General features: G+C 50.4%; 8 protein-coding genes across 8 annotated transcripts; 2 read left to right on the forward strand and 6 right to left on the reverse strand.

The window, feature by feature from the left end:
- Positions 1 to 2,805: 2,805 nt before the first annotated feature.
- On the reverse strand, positions 2,806 to 2,991 carry N7458_008453 (uncharacterized protein; the record flags this gene model as incomplete). The annotated part of the gene is made up of 1 exon (XM_056911835.1): positions 2,806 to 2,991. One exon carries the CDS (start codon positions 2,989 to 2,991, stop codon positions 2,806 to 2,808), a length of 186 nt encoding a protein of 61 aa, XP_056764661.1.
- Positions 2,992 to 3,357: 366 nt separating this feature from the next.
- N7458_008454 (orotate phosphoribosyltransferase) lies at positions 3,358 to 4,107 on the reverse strand (the record flags this gene model as incomplete). The annotated part of the gene is made up of 1 exon (XM_056911836.1): positions 3,358 to 4,107. One exon carries the CDS (start codon positions 4,105 to 4,107, stop codon positions 3,358 to 3,360), a length of 750 nt encoding a protein of 249 aa, XP_056764662.1.
- Positions 4,108 to 4,894: 787 nt separating this feature from the next.
- N7458_008455 (methylenetetrahydrofolate reductase (NAD(P)H) MET13) lies at positions 4,895 to 6,862 on the forward strand (the record flags this gene model as incomplete). The annotated part of the gene is made up of 3 exons (XM_056911837.1): positions 4,895 to 5,718; positions 5,793 to 6,664; positions 6,723 to 6,862. 3 exons carry the CDS (start codon positions 4,895 to 4,897, stop codon positions 6,860 to 6,862), a joined length of 1,836 nt encoding a protein of 611 aa, XP_056764663.1.
- A 2,360-nt stretch (positions 6,863 to 9,222) lies between these two features.
- Positions 9,223 to 11,868, reverse strand: N7458_008456 (putative NTP binding protein; the record flags this gene model as incomplete). The annotated part of the gene is made up of 1 exon (XM_056911838.1): positions 9,223 to 11,868. The coding sequence occupies one exon, from the start codon at positions 11,866 to 11,868 to the stop codon at positions 9,223 to 9,225; it is 2,646 nt and encodes an 881-aa protein (XP_056764664.1).
- N7458_008457 (uncharacterized protein) lies at positions 11,846 to 12,346 on the reverse strand (the record flags this gene model as incomplete). Its single annotated transcript, XM_056911839.1, has 1 exon — positions 11,846 to 12,346. The coding sequence occupies one exon, from the start codon at positions 12,344 to 12,346 to the stop codon at positions 11,846 to 11,848; it is 501 nt and encodes a 166-aa protein (XP_056764665.1).
- Positions 12,347 to 13,191: 845 nt separating this feature from the next.
- N7458_008458 (Nur1/Mug154 family protein) lies at positions 13,192 to 14,622 on the reverse strand (the record flags this gene model as incomplete). Its single annotated transcript, XM_056911840.1, has 2 exons — positions 13,192 to 14,295; positions 14,365 to 14,622. The coding sequence occupies 2 exons, from the start codon at positions 14,620 to 14,622 to the stop codon at positions 13,192 to 13,194; spliced, it is 1,362 nt and encodes a 453-aa protein (XP_056764666.1).
- A 326-nt stretch (positions 14,623 to 14,948) lies between these two features.
- Positions 14,949 to 15,623, forward strand: N7458_008459 (H(+)-transporting V1 sector ATPase subunit F; the record flags this gene model as incomplete). Its single annotated transcript, XM_056911841.1, has 5 exons — positions 14,949 to 14,972; positions 15,046 to 15,080; positions 15,153 to 15,186; positions 15,279 to 15,416; positions 15,483 to 15,623. The coding sequence occupies 5 exons, from the start codon at positions 14,949 to 14,951 to the stop codon at positions 15,621 to 15,623; spliced, it is 372 nt and encodes a 123-aa protein (XP_056764667.1).
- A 678-nt stretch (positions 15,624 to 16,301) lies between these two features.
- Positions 16,302 to 16,975, reverse strand: N7458_008460 (ML domain-containing protein; the record flags this gene model as incomplete). Its single annotated transcript, XM_056911842.1, has 3 exons — positions 16,302 to 16,397; positions 16,465 to 16,681; positions 16,755 to 16,975. The coding sequence occupies 3 exons, from the start codon at positions 16,973 to 16,975 to the stop codon at positions 16,302 to 16,304; spliced, it is 534 nt and encodes a 177-aa protein (XP_056764668.1).
- Between the last annotated feature and the right edge of the window lie 309 nt (positions 16,976 to 17,284).

Below are 17,284 nucleotides of genomic sequence, written 5' to 3' on the forward strand. Positions count from 1 at the left end.
GATGAGAAAAGGGCAAGCTAATATTCACATCGAGTTATCCCCTGCCATGTGGTCAGTTTTTGGAGTTTTGACATCGCTATGAACTTGGTGAGGATGCATGAGGTGTTGGTGATGACAAGAGAAGAGCAAAACAGACAATTACGTTAATTCAAGACGTATCTGCACGGGGATTTGATGCTTCTTAGGAATGAAAGGAAACTCACCCGTCAATAGGCAATATATCTCTAAAGCGACTTAAGAAACAGCCACTTTGAATCAAAAAACCAAGCGTCCTGCCTGAGAATGTCCGAGTGCAATGGCGGACCTCCAGCGGAGTCGATCCCAATTAAAAATTTTGACAGTCGACCAGGCTGACTGAGGCAGAGAGTAGGTGAAAAAGAGAGAATAAATGGCGTGGAAAACTTTGTATAGAAATAAAAAGCCAGAAGAGAATCGACGGAGTACGAGAAATAAGAAGAGATGTGACAGGGCAAAATTTCCACCACTTACTATGTCCCAAGTGTTAACTACTCCCAGATTATGTTAGCTGTATAATGGCGAAATATTCCACGCCCTTTTGAAAGTAGAGGTGACATGGGGGCTGAGGTGCCTAGCTCCGGAAGGTACGGTGAACATCGAAAAAAACTGTTTGTAGGAGGCAAAGAGCTCGGTACACACCAGGAACTTTCCCGGGGCCGATGAACAGTCATGGTTGGCCGATGCTATCTTGAGGAACTGTGTGCTTAGATGCGGAGTTTGGGGCCGTCCCACGATACGACGGTATTCCTCGAAGCCTCCCAGCAACATCCATAGTCTTTTGCATTACGAGCGGCCTTAGTGGAAAGCCGGTGTCTCGATAATGGGAATTGAGCATATCATGCAGTGCATGTCTCACAGAGAACCGTAATACCTCACCATGGCAGGTAAAGAGGTGAGGTGATCTAGATAGGCAAGATAGATAAGTGCAGTACATGCAGCGGAGATTTAAGATCAGTCGAATTTCAACATCGACGAGCAGGAAACAAGGAAGAAGTTGCTAATCCAGCATACCTATAGATGCTACTTCGGCCGCTATATCGTGGATTGAGAGTGGAGGGCTCTTGAGAGTTCTCAACTACCATTGAGTGGCATATAGTATGATTCCAGCCATTGTTAGTCTTTAGGAGTCCAATCCTTGTAGTATGCTTCAGGAGTATAATAATCCTTTTGGTTACAGTCTAAAGGGCTACCATTTACAGACCTCCGAAATAGATTGAAATTGCCATTCCAACTGCTGTAGCATCGGCGCCCAAGGGAATGCGGAGCACAGTGACTGGGATATTCGTCCCTCTATCTTGTCTTCGATGACTCCTACCGCGTAGCATTACTAAACCAAAGCTCTGATAATTGCCTCTTGATATTCCACTGGGCGATAGGAATTGGCCAAAAATAACGGATTTTCCAAACTTAAGTTATCGGCGACGATGCTGTTATCTTCAACAAGCTCGGACAATTGACTAGGAACGGGCTTGTTGTGAAAAGCTTCCTTAGAAGTCAAGATCTACAATTATTTACCATTGGTCTGTGTTTCGGTATCCTAGTCATCCTAAATTCAGGGAATCAGCTTGTCTTCGCTGCATCAGCCGTAGCTGCACGAACTTGAGTATTTGCAAAAACCAATAAAAACTATTTCCTCATGCGCCACGTTGTCCGATTTGAGCTTTGCTACCGGGGCAGTTGCTTCTAATAGTATAAGATCAAATGGCTTCTCCTGATTGCTCACTAGAGAGCAGGCTAAGCATGCGAGAGGCAAGCTACGTTCCGATAACCGGTTGAAGAAATTACCAACGGCCTGTTGAGTTTGAAACATGGTAGGCCGATCACATTTTCCCGACTTTGTTGCACTCTGTATCCCAAGAGAACCTTCTGCAATCAGGCCCGTTAATAAAATGTTTAATTGGAATGTGAGTTGAGTCCTGCAGTGCTTGTGTATTGGAGAGTAGATAATGGTACTCTACATGCGGCACAACAAATACAAAATGTCAAGGTATTCTGCTCAGATGCGCCTGGTACCTAATTATACGCATATTTGGCAAGATACATACATCCATGCTCAGTGGATTCCATCGCAATATTGAAAATGCTTCGTATGGTCCATTAGGCAGATATTTGATTCTCGCCCTATTTTCTGTCGAGATCGAAGTTGAGAGGCGATATTTTCCACATATTTTTGGGATTCGATTGGATTTATCGTCCAAAAATTGGTGGAGTAGACCAATATCTCGCGTTGACGACTGGTCCAAATTCAAAGCTTGTGCCATAGTATACAGGCTTTGTGGTACACAATCAGCCACTGGGAGACTGTCGGAAGCGGCGAACTTTACGTTCATAGCCCTCCAATGAGATGCCAACATATAAATTCAGGTAGTCCCGATAGTCGAGGGTAGGAATTGGGAGCCTTTGGAAATGGCTCGTTCCCCTGTATATTTTGAGTCTCCAAGCCATAAAGTCTGCTCACAGTCAATAAACAAAACCATCATTCCCAAACCGTCGAAGAGAACCATATAAAGCCTTTACATGCCATAACCTTAGCATCGGAAGTGTGGAGGTCATGCATGTTTGATGTGAAATTCTGCTGCTTGTACCGTCGCTTTCCTGAGAAGGTCCCTCTACATATGGTCTGAGCGCGATCAGATCTTCTTTTCTTAGGCGAGGGGACAGGTTCTCTCCAAGCCCCTTGTATACAGCGCCTGCCCTATCTTCGGGACACGCCAGAGGCGTTAGCTTGAGGTCTACGGACCTCTATATGTTGTGTTTTGTGTGACTTTGGCCTACTCATCTACCGGATTACTCGTGTTCATGCTCACCGGAGTCAAAGTTCTTGCATGATACGATTTGATCAAGCTTAGAATAGCCGGTAAGATCGACTTCGTCCGAGACATTATGGTTGATCTCGGGGACTTTGGCTGACATGTACGACACGTTCTCCAGGGGTGCTTCAGACACCCGGAGAGATAGGCTTCGTGGCGTCATGATTTACTTGAAATAGGTGAAGAAATGACCCAAGTTTCTCACACAGACCAAGACACCGGTGGAAAGGCAAGACAACGATAGAGTTCCCAACGCCCCGATTGGGGCGGGGTTTGGCAACCCCGATGACAGAGGCGCGTCCTACCTGTTCGTGGGTAAGCTTTGCTTGCGATTCATTCATCCCCAGAGGCCAAATATAGGACGATTGTAGCCTCTAGAGAGGTAGCTTGCATGTCTGAAGAAAGAACGAAATAGCGTTAGACCGTAGGTCTTAGTGTATAATAGATTGAAGTAACTCCAGGCTATCCTGGTATGATAGCTCCTCGTTTTTGTAAAGTCTCATACATCGTTTCTCATTTCCGGCCTAATTTACTCCGCACCGTATCGAGCCCGGTAGTCCTTCAGCCGCTGGATTTCCGCGGCACCAATCTTGTCGCCCAATTTCTCGATCAAGTCGTGCAGACCAATGACCGAGCGAATGGGAATGTTGCCGCCGAGGTCCCGCTGGGCAACTCCGATAGCGCTCTTGGGTTCAGAATCACTGACCCGCTCCTCGCGGTCCAGCAGGACCACAACACCGGCGACAATGCCACCCTCCTTCTGGATGATGCCAACGGCCTCCCGCAGTGCAGTACCGGCGGTGATGACATCGTCGACGATCACAATCCGCTTACCCTTCAGCGGAGCGCCGACGATGTTTCCACCCTCGCCGTGTGCCTTGGCTTCCTTGCGGTTGAAGGAGTAGCTCACGTTGTCCCAAGTACCCTTGGGCGAGCCAGAGAGCGAGTCGCGAACAGCGAGCTCGTTTGTGACGGCGGCACAGATGGGAATTCCCTTATAGGCGGGGCCGAAGATAATATCGAAGTTGGGCTTGGTGGTGCCATCGGCGGCGGTGGTCACGAAGGGCTCGGCAGAGAGAACGCTCGCGTAGGCGGCAGAAGTGGCGCGCAGGAGAGGCGCAGTGTGCAGGAGGGAGGAGGTGAAGAAGTAAGGCGATTCGCGACCGGACTTCAGCACGTAAGTACCGAAAGAGAGGACATTGTTCGAGATCAGAAGTGGCAGTAGGGTGGACTTGTAGTCCTGATCGGCGGAGGGAGGAGGGATGGTGGCAGCGGACATGATGACGATTCTAACGCTCCAGTGGTATCAAAAGAGGGAGGAAGAGCGTGGCCAAGAAAGAAGTTGAGGCTGAATGTCGAGAAAGCAGCGAACAATTGAAGATCAAAATGGGTCGAGAAGTAGCGGGCGAGAGGCGGCCGCAAAAGGAAATTTGGCCCGGAGCCTTTTTTTAATTCCCAAAGTGAGGGGCAGGAGAGGGGCAGATTGTGATCCCCAATGCCATCTTCACCATTCTTTCTATGAGGATATTGCAGTCTGATACGAACTTGTAGACTCGTATAGCCAGTCCATTTGTAGTTCTATTGCTCCTTATCTCTCTTCTGGTGCCAGCCATTCCCTTTCTTCAGTGGGCAGAACACGTGCCTCCGATCGCCGGCCTCCCCCGCCAAAAGTTCCAAACGCTCCCAAAAAAGCGTTCATCTTTCTTTTCCCTCAACTCCCCCCTCGGAGCCTCCACAACCCCCTTTCATTTTCACAATCCTTCCTCGGGTTGGCTTTTTTGGGCGTTCGCCTGTGAGAAGCCATCATTTTTGGGGGCTACAGCACACTGGTCGAGAATCCCGGTGATCGGAAGGCCCCGCTGCAAAACAGCCCCATATTTAGCACACCTTTAGGTGCCACAGGCTTCGAACAATTCGTTCGATCATTGAGTCTTGGTAAGACACCTGTTTCTTGTCTCTTTTTCTTTCAGGAATCTGTACGCGGCGATACCTCTGTGCCCTTCCTGACTGGTCTCTGTCAAGACTGGACTGCTGACACAAACCGCGGGGTAGATTGACGCGACACGATGCATATTCGAGAAAAGCTCGCGAGCAAGGAGGCTGTGGGGGAGCCGAGCATCTCCTTTGAGTTCTTCCCTCCCAAGACCGCTCAGGGTGTACAGAACCTCTATGACCGAATGGATCGCATGCATGCCTTGGGTCCCTCCTTCATCGATATTACGTGGGGTGCTGGCGGTCATCTCTCTGACCTAACCTGTGAGATGGTCGGGGTGGCTCAGTCGGTTTATGGTTTGGAGACATGCATGCACCTGACCTGCACTGATATGCCTCTCGAGAAGGTGGACCAGGCTCTTCAGGCTGCCTACAAGGCGGGCTGCACCAACATCCTGGCCCTGCGAGGTGACCCGCCTCGTGACAAGGAGACCTGGGAGGCCACAGAGAATGGATTCCGATATGCGAAGGACCTGGTGAAATACATCCGCGAGAAGTATGGCAATCACTTCGACATTGGTGTGGGAGGCTACCCGGAAGGTGCCGATGACAACCCGGACGTGGATCTCCTGATTGATCATTTGAAGGAGAAGGTGGATGCTGGTAGCACTTTCATCATTACACAGATGTTCTATGATGTGGACATTTTCATTGAATGGGTGAAGAAGTGCCGAGCTAAGGGCATCACTGTGCCGATCATCCCCGGTATCATGCCCATCCAACAATATGCTTCTTTCATTCGACGATCCAACTGGACCAAGGCTCGTGTACCGCCAGAGTGGATGGAAGCCTTGGAGCCCGTCAAGAACGACGACGCTGCTGTGCGAGAAATTGGCAAGCGTTTGATTGCGGATATGTGTCGCAAGGTGATGGCCTCCGGCATCAACCACCTCCACTTGTAAGTGAGAACTTGATCACTTCCATTTGACCTACAGTAGTCTTCAAGAGCACGTGCTGACAACCCCGGATTAGCTACACCATGAACTTGGCACAGGCAACTAAACTCGTGTTGGAGGAGCTGGGTCTCGCTCCTTCTGAAGAAGCTCCCATTCAACGAGCTCTACCATGGCGGCCCTCCCTTGCACTGGGCCGGAGAACGGAAGATGTCCGACCAGTCTTTTGGCGCAACCGAAATTCTTCATACGTTGCCCGCACGCAAACATGGGACGAGTACCCGAACGGTCGCTGGACCGATTCCCGATCACCTGCCTTTGGTGAGATTGATGCATATGGAGTTCGGCTCAAGGGTACCAACGAGCAGAACATCAAGCTGTGGGGAGAACCCAAGTCCATTAGGGATCTTTCCGAAATATTCATTCGTTACTTGGATGGCAAACTGGACCGACTACCCTGGAGTGACAGTCCCATCAGCGCCGAGGCTAATGACATCAAGGATCTCTTGGTCGACTTGAACCGGAGAGGTTTCTTGACCATCAACTCCCAGCCCGCTGTCAACGGTGTGAAGTCTTCTCACCCAATCTATGGATGGGGTCCCAAGAACGGTTTCGTCTACCAGAAGGCCTACCTGGAACTTCTTGTTCCACCTTCCTTGATTGATGAGCTCGTCGCTCGGATCGAAAAGAACGATGACCTGACATACCACGCTATCCGGAAGAATGGCGAGCTACGGACCAACACTCATGACAGCCCCAACGCACTGACTTGGGGTATTTTCGCCGGACGAGAAATCATTCAACCCACCATCGTCGAAACGATTAGTTTCCTGGCCTGGAAGGACGAGGCGTACCGACTGGGTGAAGATTGGTCCAAGTGTCACGATTCCGCCAGTCCTAGTCGGAAGTTGATTCAGCAGGTCATGGACGACTGGTACCTGGTCAACATTGGTAAGAAGGACAGATTTGTATATCGAGAAAAGCATTTGGCTAACAGAAAACACTCTAGTCGACAACGACTTCCACCGAAACAACTCCGTTTTCGAATTGTTCAAGGACCTCGAAGTCAAGGATCTCAACGTCGAGCTCCCTGGCAAGTCGGAGACCAACGGCTCCGCAGAGCAGAACGGCACTGCGACTAAAAACTAAAAACACATCATTTCATTCTCACTGAACCCGATGCTCTGGATCCAACACCGGGCTCACACTTTCAACCCTTGTCAACACTACTCAATACGATTACTACCTAATTCAACATCACCTATCTCAACGATACTCAACGACTTTAGTCCCGAAAGGAATCATCCAACACCGATTTCCGGGCCCCCTTGCAATGTGTCATGGCGTCACGATTGAAGACCTCTCAACGATTTCTTCCTGAGCGTTCACTTCTGTTTTCTCATTTCAACATCCCACATTCCCTGTACCGATACCCCGTCTCTTTAACACCGACGCTTCATCGCTCAGTCTTCTTCATTTCCTCACTTCTCGCCACCCTCCACAAAGCCCGGTGCTTGTGTTCTCGGGCCATCTTGACATTTACTTTGTGTTATAACGGCTGAAAAAAAAAAAGGAAAGAAGACCTCAAAAACTTCAACATAATCCAGCTCCTTCGTGAGCTATTTTCTTCATCTTCATGTCCTTGTCTTTTTCCGATATAGATCGTGACGAGAACGAGATTTCATCGTTTTCGGCTACAACAAGTTCCGGTTTCTTTCAGGCAGCGGTGTTTTTCATTTGCTACTTTTCTTCTCTCCTCTTTCTTGGCTCGATCTCCAATGCTGGGTGCTTGTTTCCTAGCCTGGCTGATGTTTTCCGCTCCACATGTTTTGGTTAAAGGGTTCTTCAACACTAGGATGGTGGAGTTTCCTACTGGGCATGCGCCTACCGTCCTTCCATAAGACCAAATTGATCAGAAACAGAATACAAAGCCAAGTTTCCCCTACATTCAACACGGGGAAACTTTGGCGCTTATGTGCAACTTCCAGTGTTGATCTATAGATACTCCGGCGAATGCTACCAAGTAATGTATCTCAAATCTAAATCTAACATGATAAGGAAGCAAAGAATGCAGTTTCATACTGACCGATCACGAAGCGTTTCAATGTTCTAGCTAGCTTTTGGGGCTTGATATTAATGGAAATTTCCCTATGGCAGATTCCTTGTTTGGTAGACCCTGCGCTGTTGTCCTGCCGCTTCAGCCTACGAGAAGGCCCTGCTTTCCCTTTCCCTGTCTTCTTTTTCCCCCTGGGGATATCTGGAGAGATCAAGATTGATTGGTTTGTCTTGACTGTTTCCTGGGCGTAGGCGTTGAGGACACTTTAAGATATCGGGGCTAATTCTTCATAAACCCGTGCTCTGCTGCTCTACTCCAGTGTGTATACTTGTATACCTTCTATACTGGTTCCATGCATGACCAAAAATAATTCCTTTTTGATTGGCCGGTTAAGCATATATTTCTGAGCACGTGCTCGTAACATTTATCTCGAGATAGCAGCATTCTACACACAGGTAGCCCCGGTATCTTCCAACTGGATCAGTCTTGGGGTCTATTGGGAGGTGTCTTCTATGATGGATGGGAAAGTCCATATCACAGGACTGGAACTGATCAACAGAGGCCATGATCAACCCAATGTTCTCATCGGATATGCACTGCCTGGTAGACGAGCACGGCAAGACATTATCGACATACATTTTCCTACCTTCTCGGGCCTTGAAATTTCGGGGAGACTTGGCCAGATTCGCGCGGTCAGAGTCCTACATGAATGGGGACAATCTCGTTGGATCGGCACGTTTAATGAGAGCTCGCCTCCCATGCCACTCTCCACAGGCCTGTGACTACATTCCCACGGCGACCCTGAATTTTAAGATAATTAGTATGCGTGTGTCAGACCTGGTTGAGATATCAGTGATCCTCTCCTATTGAGCCAGGGGACATGGCAGAAGACAGTGAACAGAATTGTGACCGTAACCGTTCGTACGACTGCGTCTTTCGAAACCCTAGCGAATTCGTACGTGCGTCTATCATGGCATTCTCGGACTACGGTGACCTGGAAGCCTTAGATCCATAACTCTAGAGTATTCCTTCAATACCGCCCAGGCGCTGAATTAATCATGCAATCGATTCAATCAGGTCCACAGTTGTTAGCACCAGGGGGAGGCACGTCTCGGCAGTGTCGAGTCAATAGGGCATGTTCGTGATATGATTCAAAAGCTGAAGACGTCTACAGGGCACGTGTCAAGCAAAAGGAAGACATTTCAAATCGGATGGATTGAGTACGAATAACAGAATACCAACGAATGGAAACCCCGCGAGGACGTATTCGAATTCCAATGATCGAAAGAATAAGAGTAAAATCGAAAACGCCAAAGTAAAAACGCCCTGGTCCCCCCAAACTCCGTAGTAGACACAATCATTCTTACATGCCAACTTTCTTAGCAAGTACAGTGAAAGTACAATCTCACCAAGGCCACGGGTATCAAGGTGCAGACCCCCTTGCAGACCCCCTTCACATGATGAGAGCACGAGTAGTACAATTGAAGACCCAAGCAAATGGCCTGGCAAGCCACAAGAACCAGCTTCCAACAAGCAAGGCATAGCTAGCGGCCCGGTAGACGATCAGAGTGCTGAAGCCAAGAATGGCCAGATAAACAACAGCCTGGAGCAGCTCGACCAAGAAGCGGCTGATGGCTTTGTCGTCCTTCGCCTTGGGCCAAGCACCAGTTGTTTGATACTGTGCAACAGCATGGATAACCCGGCTGAAGACCCGGTAGCAGTGATGGACCATGCTCACAACGTTGCTCGCGACAAACTTGGCATACGGACTGTCTGTAACCTGCACAGTAAGTCTGTGCATATTCGTAACGGCGACAACAACAATCTCGAAGATCATTGACAAAGCGACGGGGTTGATATTCTCTTTCGAATGGTCGTCCTTCTCTCTTGCGTTCAGCTCATGCAAATCTTCGCAGACGTCGTTGACGTCTGTTATATTGGATTGGAGTTTGTTCTTACGGCCAGTAACCTGGTGACCGTCCAGCTCTGCGATCCCAGCGATGTCGACCCCTTTCTCATTCGCCATCTTATTAGCCCGACGGATACGAGCCTGCTCTTTGAACTTCTCCAGCCGCTCAGCACGGGAGAGCTTCCCAGGTGGTGAATTCTCCGTAGCGGGTGGGTTCTCCGTTGGCGCTGCTTTCTCGGTAGCAGGTCTCGGAGGAGATCTCTCGAATGAATGTTTTCTTTCAGAAGGAGGTCTTTCAACAGATGACAACTTTGAAGCTGGCGAGTCTCTCTTCGGAGAGGGCCGCATGGATGGTGGCGGAGTCGCCCTCGGGGAATCTTTGGCTGATTTGAAGGACTTTTCGGAGCGAGATGAGTCGGAATTGTCGCGCGATGGAAGAGAGATGGGCGAACCCTTGCGGCTGTTGCGAAGTGACTCGGCCCGATTTCGCAGAGACTCAGTGCCGTTTCGAAGGATGGTAGCGAGACTGTCGGTGGGAGATCTCACGGGTCCGCTTGACCTTGCTAGCCCGGAGGTACGGATGAACCCACGAATAGAACTGGACGCTGTGCTTCGCTCGACGTCGGTCTTGTCCTTTCCTGGGGACATTTTCCCAGGGGTTGTGCCCTTCACGAACTTGATTTCCTTGAAATCTTTCGTCTTCGCTTCCTTGGGGGGTTTCGTCTCCTTTACGTCTCTCGAGGCACCGTGAGCTTCTTTCGGCGTTGGAATGCTGCTGGGCTGTGTTGTTTTTGATGACCCCACGGATTGCCCGGTTGAGTTCGACTGCAACGGTTCTGCTGCTGGTCGAAGCCCTGAGGGTGAAGAGACGACTTGAGCTTTCGCGCGGACGGCCTTGACTGCCTCTCCAGTACCGGACTGACCAGTGTCCCCAGGACGTCGAAGGCCTTGCGGTTTGGGAGCCGAAGCCTTTTTCTCGGGCTGTTTCTTCTCGACCATGGGAATCATAGTGCGTGTGATAGTGGGTATGATAATGAACACATCGTCGTCCCCACGAGTGTCTTCCAGCTTCTCTGTCGACCGAGCTGGGTTCTCGATAGGGCGGGAGTTCTCCTTCTCTGAGCCCTGAGAGCCTGTCCTCGGTATCTCGTGTTCCGAACAACGAGGGTCCTGACACAGTGTCACCAACGACCGCTTCGAGCATGGGACATGTTTCGAATTCTGAGAAACCTCTGCCCACTCTTCTTGAAAGATGCTCCTGTCTCCCGATCTGCGCGGCGCCGAGTGTCCGCCCGAGCTCTTCTTCTCCTCCTTCTGCCTCTTCCTCCCACTGACTGCGAGAGGTCGAGGGTGCAGGCTTCCGGTGTCTTCGCCAGATCCGAAAAGGAGAATCTCGTCTGGATTTTTCGTGTCTGGCCCGTTGATTTCCTTGCAGCCTAAAAAAGAACCATCCGTAGTTTGTGAGGTTCGTTTTTCTCGCTGCTTCGTTGGCGATTCCTCCCAAATTGTGCTGATCCGGTTTTGTCCAATCTCGTCAGGACTGTAATAATCCTGCGGCCTCTGGGGTCGCTGTTGAGATTGTTTGCTTTGCTGATCTTGTTGTGACTGAGCGGACGGGTGCTCTCCCTCTGATGGAGGCTGGGCTGAACCACCGTCATAGGCTCTAAAGGAACCTATTGAATCCTCTCTTGGTGGAGAACGGCGTTGTTCTCCCGCTGGTGACCCAATGCGTGGGCTCTGTCCTAGGGGTGGATCGACCTTCCGTTTGCCCTTGTGGCGTGCTCTCTCGATGCTCTTCTGGTATTCAGCAATTTGCTGGGCAGTCATTGTAGGTGGGTTGGGATCTTTGGCGCTCGGCATATTGACAACGAATCTGTCCTCCCAATCTGTCAGACTATCCTCAGCGGACAACGGAGAAATGGATGAATTGGAATGGGGACTGGAGTCGGTGGCTGTGTCTGTTCTATCCGATCGGTGCGGAGGAGTATCATTGAGCTCTAGGCTGACCAACGAGTCTCCGTTCTCTCTCCATTTTTGCTGGCCCTCTGAATTGCGAGGTGCTTCGTGACGAGAGCTCTGTGCGCCGCTGACTTGATTAACATTAGGGCTCGGGATACCCGACCTGGGACTGCTCCTGCGGCCGACGGGTTGGTCATCCCGAGATTGTCTACTTTGCGGGAGAATGACCATGGCTTGGAGAGCTGTTCTGATCACTCTCTCTTGATCGCACGTAAGAAGCTCGTTGTGATAGAGGAGAATCTCTCTCAAATTTGTCGCGGATCTTTGACCAATACTGATCTCGTCCACCGGAGCGGCCAGCAGATCCCCCGGAGGAGTAGGTCGCAGAGGATGGCTTGGGAATACTGGTAGGACTGGGAGTCTGATTACGCTGCTCTCGAGCTCGTTCACTCAAGGCCTTGGGAGCAGGAAGTTTGGTTGCTTTTGATCTGTGGAACATGTTGTCTGGTGGGCTTCGGGGGCCTCCAAGCTCGGATGGCCTGGGTCGATAGTTGGGCTGTGAGGAGGGAGTTGCGGATAATTCTGTGACGGTATAGTCTGCTCGATATGCTTGATATTGTTGTTGGCATGGACCTGTTTGGCGCTGGTTCCGTGGCGAAAGGTTGACAAGATGTCCATCTGGTAATTCGACACGGCGTTCGACGTCCATTTTGGCCCGCAGGGCTTGCTCGCGTTTAGGTCTGACTCTAGGGCCAGGTTTGAGCCGTCGCTGTGCCCATTCCGCGATGTATACACTGCGACCCAGCGTGAAAGCAGTGGTCGAAGTAGCTCAGGCGGGACGTAAGTCGAGAAAAACGGTCAGACTAGGGTGCTTAGGATTTGCGTGAGCAGGACGGGCACAGAAAATCTCGCGGGATTATCGAAATCGATCGAGAAGGCCAAATGAGTGAGGATTTCAACGCGTAAGAATACTATGGTCTCGTTGGCTGGAATGGTATGCGGTCGGCGATGAAGAATGCCAGCCCCCGCTCCGGAATGCCTCAGAATTCGACCCGCCGCCATCTGGTATGACAGTCCGAAAGATGGCTTCGGACTCTCCTGCCTTTGAAAATCTTCTCCATGGCGACGGAGAACAGTTCTGACTGGGTATCGTCGGGAGAGAAAGTGCGATTTCACGACATCCCGGCAACCGCGAACCGCTACCAGACAGGCACTGATCTCGGGATTGATCAAGAAAATCTTGGATTATGGCGGTGATTTTCCGACCGGGCAGGTTATCAGTACAATGACGAGATTGCGCATTCTTAAGCGTGGCAGGCCGAGGTAAAATGACCGAGCATCCAAACTCGTCCCAGCATCGAGTATCAGGTGAAGTTAGGGCTAGGTATGTACTGGTCACATCCAGGTTCGGAATCAAGGTCGTCTGAATAGACCTGGATAGCAACACCACGCAGGTGACGGACTAAATTCTCCGGATATGGACACGATATCATGATATCATGCTAGGCAAAAAAGGGGGGAGGGTGAAAAGAAGCTTCCATTCATTCATTCGTTTTAGAACCTGCCAGTTTCACGGCGGTTGGTGGAACCCAAGTTACTTGGTCTAAGTCCAGGTGCTGGACTACCCAATGGTCCTGCCAAACTGCTTCGCTTGAGAGGACTGGAGGGTTTCCTTAGAGGGCTGGTCCCCCGCTCTTTATAGAAGAAATCTCCATTATTTTGAACGCGACGCTCAAACGCCGTCGATGCCGACTTCCTCAAGGGGGAGTTGGCATGTGAATAAACTCCGAGGCTACCACCGTCACCAGTGGTGGTTGAGCCTGGCCGAAACTGTGGTTGTCGCATAGATGTGTTCGCCGTTCGAACCATGGGGGAGCCATCACGCGACGTGACTGGCGTATGCAAGGACGGTTGAGTTTGGAAGATTGATCTCGCGGATGGAGTAGAGTCCATTGGACGCCGCGGGGAGAACCCTTCTGGGTCGACGTGACTGAGATAGTTCGGGTTGGGACTAGTTTTGAATCCACGGTTGACAATAAAGGTTGGTGTATAGGTTTCGACCTTGTTCTGCCCTCCAGATGCTGGGGTGAGGTCACTGCCTTCCGAGAACTGGGTGCCAACATCTCTCATCAATGGCTGAGTCCGGGGGTGGACATATTTTGTATCATATTCCTTCATGACCTCCCTATGCACCAGCATAGAATCCTTGGCTTGTTGCTTGTAGTATGAAGAGATGAAGGACATCTGAACCGAAAGAAGAATGGTCAAGAAAATAGTCGTCACGATGGTCACGCTAGGGCGAGGGTCGGAGAGCAGAGTCGGCAAGAAGAGGTAATAGATCAAAACATGGCCAGGACTGAACAAACAGAACAATCGAACGCAGATCGGAAGAGGATCCCACATCGCCACCTCCCAAACATCCCGATGCGCGTCGGGATGCGCCCGCGACTCGGCTGGTTCGGATGACATGGCATTTGCCAGGTACCGCAAGGGTGAGGCAATCATCGGGCTTGATTCAACTCTCACTCTAGTGGCAGAAGAAGTCGCAGGTGCTGTGTCAATCGGAGATTCAAACAACCGGTAATGCCGCTTGCGGTAGAAGGTGTAGATTGCATTACCCCCAGAGATCAATATGAGAGTATGAACAACGACCCATGCCTAGGAGGGAGAACAGGATTAGTTAGCCTCCAGTCGTTATACGAGGGTTGGGGACGTTCTGTCACGTACAAACCAGCTGAGCCAGGGCAGACCATCCCCATCTCCAAAGACATCGTCGATAGCTTCGCTTCCACTCGATCCACTATTTGCGCGCGCAACCAAAAATATCAAATTGAGAGTGACACCGATTGTGAGGCCCCAGTCCTTCTCTAGCTGGTCCCAGTCATATCCGTCGATAGACTCGGACAACCAAAGCAGAAAATCCCATGGGTTCAAGTAGGCTTGGATGCGCTCTGCGAGCGGCTGGCGGCGCACGAGACGAGGCATCGTGTTAAGAGGACCGGTGGGTAATTTGTAGAACAGAAGCTGATCCTCAGCAGCTTTGCCCTAAATGATGATGTGAGCGACAGACATTCAGAGTGAACCCCGAGCTGTCAAAGATGAAGGGAGGAACAATGAACCTTCTTGAAAGGTAAACAAAATTGCATCAGCTTACGTAATGACCAGCTTCTCCGCGATAACCACCTTGCGGCGATCAGCGGGCAACGGCATTCTGAGCTTCGACTGACCTGGACTGAGCTTAGCTCCTGTTTCACCGCGGGGCCTGTTATTGTCGAAGTCTTGTGGTCTAGTGATTTGCTCATCGTATCATCATGGCGTCGGCTGCGACATACAAGGTACTTGACACCTGGTCTCTCGAACCGTAGACGTCAGTGCCCCCGATAGTGACCCTAACACCTTCGACTGCAGGACCGGCAACTGCTCGCTGTCATTGGTGATGAAGAGTGAGTCTTCCTTCCTTTGATCTGCTTTCCTTGTGAAGCATCATTCCGAGCTAACTTTGAGCCTCTATCTAGCTCCGTTACCGGTCTTCTCCTCGCTGGCATTGGTGTACGTACCCCTCACGAGGCCTATAACCTAGAGCTAGCCTATGTCCATAACATACGAAGCATACCAATCTTACACAATCTTCCAATTTACAGCACGTTACCGAAGGGGCAGATGCTCAGCGCAACTTCCTAGTCGTCGATGCCAAGACCGAGACATCGCAAATTGAGCAAGCTTTCCAGAACTTCACGCAGGAGCGAAAGGACATTGCTGTCCTCCTGATCAACCAACACGTGTGTACCCCTTGAATCCCTTAACAATATCTTCTGGCGCATCATATCTAACCTCAAATTCAACAGATCGCTGAGCGCATCCGCCATAGCGTCGATTCCTTCGCCGACCCCTTCCCTGCCGTCCTCGAAATCCCCAGCAAAGATCACCCGTATGACCCCGAGAAGGACAGTGTCCTCAAGCGTGTGCGACGACTCTTCGGAGAGTGATTTAGTCAAGGGGGTCATTTTCGTCCTGACTTAGCTCACAAGGTGTCTGGCTACATCATGTTTTCACAATGTCTGTTTCATGCTAAAATATCTGGTTTCATTTTACTCGTTTCGGGATTTGTCCATCGGCTTGCAACTACGGCTGGTTGTTGCGGGAAGGTCATAAGCTTTAGAGGGAAGATACCCAACGTACCTGAAATGTGCATATACGTTTACAATTTACCTAGTGTCGAGCTTTTGAGTCCCCGGGGTGTCGCATAGATGAGTAGGTTCCCGTCCAAGGTTTGCATAGCATGCTACTATGATCATATGGTGGGAAAAAGATAATGTCGAAGAATTAATTCAGAGAACGGTGATGTTCCATGTATATAATCAAACCATGGCTAGAGCGCCTGACTTGAATCAAGTCGAAGACAATCAAGCAGTGAGATGCAAAGTTAATAGGAGGAATGGCACAGGCATAGTGATATCTGAATAGAACGCATGACTTGTAAAAGGCAGAACGTGATAGGCAAAATCGAAGATGTACTAGGGTCGTGACAAGACGTAGGCAAAAGCATAACTAGCATAGAAAGGCTTAATCAAGCAAAGACCGAGATATTTCCAACATGCAACGAAAAGACAGGCCACCGATAGCGTGGATGCAAGTGGGGAATAGTTCCCAGGTGCGAAGAGCGATTAGAACTTGATCTTGAACTGAATGTCATCGGCCTTGAGACAAGTAACCTTCCTCTTGTCCTCGGTGTAAACATCAGCGTTCACGGAGTAGTGACCCTGTAAGAAAGAGTGTCAGCATCTCCGTGATGATAAGGGCAGGCCAGCTTGATCGTAGGGAACTTACCGGAGGGATTTGCTTGGGCATGTCGACTTGCTTCGTCAAGACCATCTTGCCCTTCTCCAGGGGGCACTTCAGATCGACGTTCTCAATCTGCTCACACAAGTCCATAGTCTGCTTAACCAAAGTGATAACACCCCACTTGACTTCCACGTTGACGAAAGCACCGTCGGTGATGGTTTCGTGGAAAGTGCCCGACGCGGTAATGGTGAGGGTCTCGCCGCTAATGGCGAAATACAGTGTTAGTGAAATAGTACTTCAGGGGCCCAAAGGCCCAGTTTTGCCTTGTAACTCACGGTTGAGGGGGGTTGGGCGACAGATCCACGGAGTCAATCGTGAGGAGGTGAGAAGATGGAGGTTCGCAGAATTCTAGAGGGTTGTCTCCCTTAACTGGGTTCTGGCGCACATTGTCTCCCGCACGAATCGGGGCCTGCGAGGGGTCGAAGAGGGTTGGGAAGGAGGCCGCTGCAACGAGCGGAGAGGCGAGAAGCAGAGCGGTGGCTGATAAGAACTTCATGATTGGAATGACCCTGGCCTTTGGGGGGGAATCTCTGAGTAGTGGGTGGCTTCGCAAGACCTGGATATCGGGACCAGAGATCTTAAAGGCTCAGGCACGTACAAGAAACAGTGAAGTGACAGAGCGGTTAAATCTCCAAGACAAGTTCAGGATTACGGCTGGTCCTGGAAGAGTAAGATGGAGTCACTTGATGACGACGGTTGTCACGTGATTGGCTTGGCTGTTTTGGGGTTAGATCGTCCGCTTCCCCTCACGCCTGCTTTGTTTTGCCTGGACGCAGTGTACCTGCAGCTTTCCTCGGAGTCAGTG

Source organism: Penicillium daleae (assembly GCF_028827525.1).
Source record: "Penicillium daleae strain IBT 16125 chromosome Unknown utg000007l_segment0_segment0, whole genome shotgun sequence".
In the NCBI taxonomy this organism is placed as follows: domain Eukaryota; kingdom Fungi; phylum Ascomycota; class Eurotiomycetes; order Eurotiales; family Aspergillaceae; genus Penicillium; species Penicillium daleae.